This window comes from Cebus imitator, unplaced genomic scaffold (assembly GCF_001604975.1).
Source record: "Cebus imitator isolate Cc_AM_T3 unplaced genomic scaffold, Cebus_imitator-1.0 Scaffold160, whole genome shotgun sequence".
Taxonomy (NCBI): Eukaryota; Metazoa; Chordata; class Mammalia; order Primates; family Cebidae; genus Cebus; species Cebus imitator.
Genome location: NW_016107475.1, coordinates 813,349 through 818,844, shown reverse-complemented (window position 1 = coordinate 818,844; position 5,496 = coordinate 813,349). Strand labels below are relative to the sequence as shown.

General features: G+C 36.4%; 1 protein-coding gene across 1 annotated transcript in view; it reads right to left on the bottom strand.

Annotated features, from left to right (window-relative positions):
* Window positions 1–5,496, bottom strand: part of SEC63 (SEC63 homolog, protein translocation regulator) — an 81,373-nt gene that overhangs the window by 31,460 nt on the left and 44,417 nt on the right. Inside the window, exons 9-12 of the mRNA XM_037743943.1 lie at window positions 4,560–4,654; window positions 4,328–4,460; window positions 2,419–2,511; window positions 792–1,087 (exon numbers count right to left, since the gene is read on the bottom strand). Coding sequence (XP_037599871.1) covers window positions 792–1,087; window positions 2,419–2,511; window positions 4,328–4,460; window positions 4,560–4,654 — 617 coding nt within the window. The remainder of the gene's footprint in view (window positions 1–791; window positions 1,088–2,418; window positions 2,512–4,327; window positions 4,461–4,559; window positions 4,655–5,496) is intronic.

The window sequence follows — 5,496 nt, the reverse complement described above, 5'->3', positions numbered from 1 at the left end:
CCATGTTGACCAGGATGGTCTCGATCTCTTGACCTCGTGATCCACCCGCCTCGGCCTCCCAAAGTGCTGGGATTACAGGCTTGAGCCACCGCGCCCGGCCTCATTTTTGTTATTCTTAAAATACAGCTGTTACTGCAGTAATATCCATATTGGCAAAATGGTTACTCAGAAGTGTGTTCTCTGATTTTCCAACTGTTTGGTGTCAATTATTTTTCACTTTCAAAGACACATATTAGATTATGAGGCATATAAAATCTCTGCTTTATGAGCAAATTTATAAGGGGAAAACAATTACTTGAAAGGACAGAGAACTCTGATACAAATTTCCAACATGCATTTATTAATTCTACATTGATATACTGTCAAATTCAATGTCTATTTTTTGCTCATTTTAGCTATTATATAAAAAATGTTTAAAATCTCCTACCAGAATTGTAATTTCAGTTTCTTGTATTTCCTCAAGTTTTTCATATACACAAATTTTTGTTATACCTTAAGATTCATTATCATATCTCTACTACAGATTACATACTCTAAATAAGAACTGTCTTTATTTTATTTATTTATTAAATGTTTTTGTTGTTCATACTCAACCAATAAACAATTGCCCAACCTTTAAGCCAAGAATAAAATAATTGGAAAGTAGACAGTACATTTATTTTAGGTAACATAATATAAGGAACTAACTTGTTGACTGCTTAAATGCACCAACCCCCAAAATTGTAAAACTATTTACAGTAGTAAAATACTATAAAACAGCTACCTAGTCAAGGAAATGTTAACAGAACAACTTCAGACAAAGTTTTAAAATATTTAAGACATTCTAAATCTAAAAAATGCATAGTAACCATTTCCAGAAAACTTTTATTTGTGTTACCGTTAAGTGACAGGACAAACTGCTGAAAACTGACTTTAAAGTAGCAATGAATTACCTTTTTATGATTAGAAACCCGTCTAAGATTGTCCTCTTCAATATGAGGGAGCTGCAGAAGGGGAGACTTAAATTGCTGAAGTCCCTGAACAGCCATCTGAGAAAGCTTCATGCAGTTTTCTAGGGATGCCAAAGTTGGAGCACGAAACTCCCTTTCTTAGAAAGAATAGGAAAAAAGAAATAGGGCTAGACTTTTTACATGTTCAGGAGTATACAATTCATCACAAAAACGAAATTCACACTAAATCCTTAACACCTCAAATTTTAGGATAACTGTAAAGATTTTCCTTTAAAAGTTACCAGAGAAGACACTAAAAATAAGCCAACTTCATCAAATGAACATTTTCCAGCAACAAACATTAACAGAAAAATTATTTGCCTCACCTGAAATAATAGTAAATTATCATACATTATCAACATCACAAACATATGACACCATGACAAGAACCGACATCACTCATAACAACAAACCGTAACAACTACCCTCCTTTTCAAGGGTATTCCTTTCCATTACCGACCACAAATCCCCTCATTCTTTGCCTTCCATCCAAAAAAAAGGGCTTGGCACCTTTAGGCCTGTGGCTCACAACTGTAATCCCAGGGCTCTAGGAAGCTGAAGTGGGAAGATTGCTTAAAGCTAGGAGTTCGAGACCACATCAGTCTGGGCAACAAAGTGAGATCCCACCTGTAATGTAGCTGGGTGCTGTGGCATGCACCTGTAGTCCCAGCGACAGGAGAGCTAAAGCAGAAGGACTGCTTAAGCCCAGGAGTGTGAGCTATGATTACCCTACTGGACTCCAGCCCTGGAAGCCCTGTCTATAATTAATTAATTACTTATAAAAATTACATGACATGTGAATCGCTATCATATCAGTTAAATATTTCAAATTCACTATTAGAAAAAATAATGACCCAACTCAAAAATTATTCAAAGGAAAAGAAAGTTTTAAATCTTTGTAAACAGTTGAACAATAAAATAATTAATTTCAAAAACACGGGGACCAGCACTTTGGGAGGTACAGGCAGGTGAATCACGAGGTCAGGAAATCGAGACCATCCTGGCCAACATGGTGAAATCCCATCTCTCCTAAAAATACAAAAATCAGCCAGGTGTGGTGGTGCATGTCTATAGTCCCAGCTACTCAGGAGGCTGAGGCAGAAGAATTGCTTGAACCTGGGAGATGGAGGTTGTAGTAGGCCTAGATTGCATCACTGAGCCCTAGCCTGGGTGACAGAGCAAGACTCCATCTCAAAAAAAACAAAAACAAAAACAAAAACAAAAACAAAAAAACAGTGAGCTGTGATAAAGACTTTAAATAATAGAAAATATAGGAAAGAAATATGAAAAGCCAGGAGCAAAATTGAAAAAGCTCCCTGAACTGGTAGACAGAATTACACTGAGTACCCATAAATCCTAAAATATGAAGTATAATCTGTATATGCTTGCAAGAAAAAGTATAACATAATTAATCATATTTCCTCCTCACCTTCACGGCTCCGGGCCATTATTATTAGTTGGCAGATTACATTCACCATTTCTTGAAGTAGCGCAGGACACTTTTTTAGCATGAACTGCTGATCTACAAAACAATAAAAAATCTGAAACAAATCATTCTAATTTTACAGTTAAAGCATCTTTATCACTGTGGCCCAAAACTAATATTAAAGTTATGCCACAAATACTTCACATGAGCTCAGAATTTTACAGACTGAACGGAAGAGTTTCTCCTCAGTATTACTATGTCAAAAATCAGCCACAAAACCCTAGTTTAGATTAGATGTTTCAAAGGCAAATTTTTAATATCATGATGTTGTGCTTAATAAACTAACTCCCTATCTTTTTTTCCAAAACAGTTGTAATCTTTAATTTTAATCTTGCCATAATTAAAACCTTTAAGCACTTAACTTATTAAGTGCTTAAGTGCTTATTAGCTTTATTGTGCACTTAAGTTTCTGTAAGTATAAGACTTCTATAAGTCTTTGGACAGATAAGTCCAAAGACTGAGAATCAATGTCAACTAAATATAGAGGGAGAGATTAGAGAGGTAGAAGAGAAGAGGGCAACTTAGAGAAAGAGAGAGACTCTTTATACTGCATACAATAGTTAACTATTAAGAGCATCCACTGGATTTGGTACTCAACAATGATTTATTTTCTGCTTCTTACAAATAATAAGTAAAAATGGAGATGCTTATGTATCTGTACAGAATATTAGCAACAGAATTACTAGTTAATTTAATATTTCAAAGCAACTCCAGTGATAATGCCTAAATAGTGTTCCTTCATTCCACCGTTAAGTATCCTGTCCTATCACCAATTACTAAGCATCAAGTGGCCTTGTTTCCAGAGGCATTTGATTGCATTACTGGCTTAAAGGAGGTGAGGGATGGTAGGATACCGTTCAAAAATAACACATTTCCTAAAGATAATAACTTTCTTTTAAAACTTTAATTGAAATAATGTAGGTAAAACAGAGATAATAATTAAATTAATGACATCCTTGGAAACACTGTTATCTCAATCAACTACTTTTCTTTTAAGCAGAATGCATGGCTTCAAGTACTTATGAAGCTTTAAGTAACTATAAACCAGACATTATTGGTAAACTGCTGGAGGAAGCATGTAGATGGTGAAGTGTGGTAGTGGTTATGAAATCCATCTTATTCCCTCCAAAAACTTAGAAAGTCCTTTAAAATATCATTGGGAACTTTTGTATAATCTCCAATTAACTAAACATTTCTCATACAGAGCATTCTCTCATCTTGAACCACTAAATTTTAATACTTGTGAAAACGTCAGGCTTACTTAGATCTTCTAACCATTTATGAAATAATTATGTAGCATATACATTTCTTTTTAAAAAGGTTCTTGAGCAATTATTTGGCCAAAAAAGAACAGCAACAAAAAACACTGCATCACCATGCTATGGTTTGGGTCTGAGGCCCCACCCAAATCTCATGTTGAATTGTAATCCCCAATGCTGGAGATATAGGGCCTAGTCGGAGGTGACTGGACTGGGGGGGGGGTTGTGAGACGGGGGAAGGAGTTCTCCCTTTGGTGCTGCTCTCATGATCCAGTTCTCACAAGACCTGGTTGTTTAAAAATGTGTGGCACCTTCCCCAAAAACTCTCTCTTCTTCCTGTTCTGGCCATATGAAGAGGCTTGCTCTGGCTTTGCCTTCTGCCATGAATAAAAGTTCCCTGAGGCCTCCCCAGCCATGCTTCCTATATAGCCTGCAGAACCAGGAGCCAATTAAACCTCTTTTGTTTATAAATTACCCAGTCTCAGATATTTCTTTAGAGCAATGAGAGAACAAACTAATACACATCAGTAAGTCTAGTTAAATCTGCTGCTTTGTTCCCACTAAAACTCTGCAGATCCCAGAATCACAAATACCTTCTTCAAGGGTCTCAGGAATTTTCATTCTAGCAAGATGAGACAGTAAAAGAACTCTGGCCTTCAGGCTATACGGGCAGGTAAGTGGAGGCTCATTCTTCTTTAAATTAATGCTGCCGATTTCTCTGATTAGCTAGAATAAACAAAATAATTATTCAAAAACACTTTTTTTAAAAAAGTATTCACTTTAATACTTAACTGCTCATTGGTGGATTTGGGAAATTAGCCTAACCTGGGGTATTTGAATATTATCCGTTGGTCTGCTTGTGGCATCTTTATTATACTGGGGATCAAATTCAGAAGCTCCAGCCAAGACCATGAGAAGACCTAAGAAAACAAAAGAAATATGAAGGTAAATAAATTTGCTCATTTATTAATTCCCCCTCCTAGATACTTAATGCACTTGAAAGTGAAGCACTTTTCTAAACATGCACAATGCTAAAAATTATCTGAACCCCACTACTGACAAGTATTCACTTCGTCCCTAAAATAGTAACATCTTGCTTTTTAAAACGTATACTATATCAAACACCACAAGCGAATAGAAGTATACATCAAATAAAGCACACGAAAGCAATTGGAGGCATTAAAATCACTGAAAATAGCATCCAATCTCTATACCTCAGCCCATATTCCACAGAAACTTTCTGTAGAAATTAGTATTCTGTGTTATATTAATAACTTATGTGAAAAAGGGGGGACCTACGGTTAAAGCTGAAAATAAGGTAAACAAGAGTTAAAGGTTTCTTTATTACATGACTTCTCAAGGCCTTGTGTAAACTAATATGCATTGTAATTTCCCAAAAAAATTTATTATGGAACCTGAGATGATTTTGTGGAAATACACATGATTAAAACACAGAGGCCAGGCACAGTGGCTCACGCCTGTAATCCTAGCACTTTGGGAAGCCAAGGCAGGCAGATCATGAGGTCAGGAATTCGAGACCAGTCAGTTTGAGACCAGCCTGGCCAATATGATGAAACCCGGTCTCTACTAAAAATGCAAAAATTAGCCAGGCATAGTGGTACATGCCTGTAATCCCAGCTACCTGGGAGCCTGAAGCAGGAGAATCACTTGTACCCAGGAGGCAGAGGTTGCAGTGAGTTGAGATCGCACCATTGCACTCCAGCCTGGGAGATCACAGTGAAACTCTTGTCTCAGAAAAAAA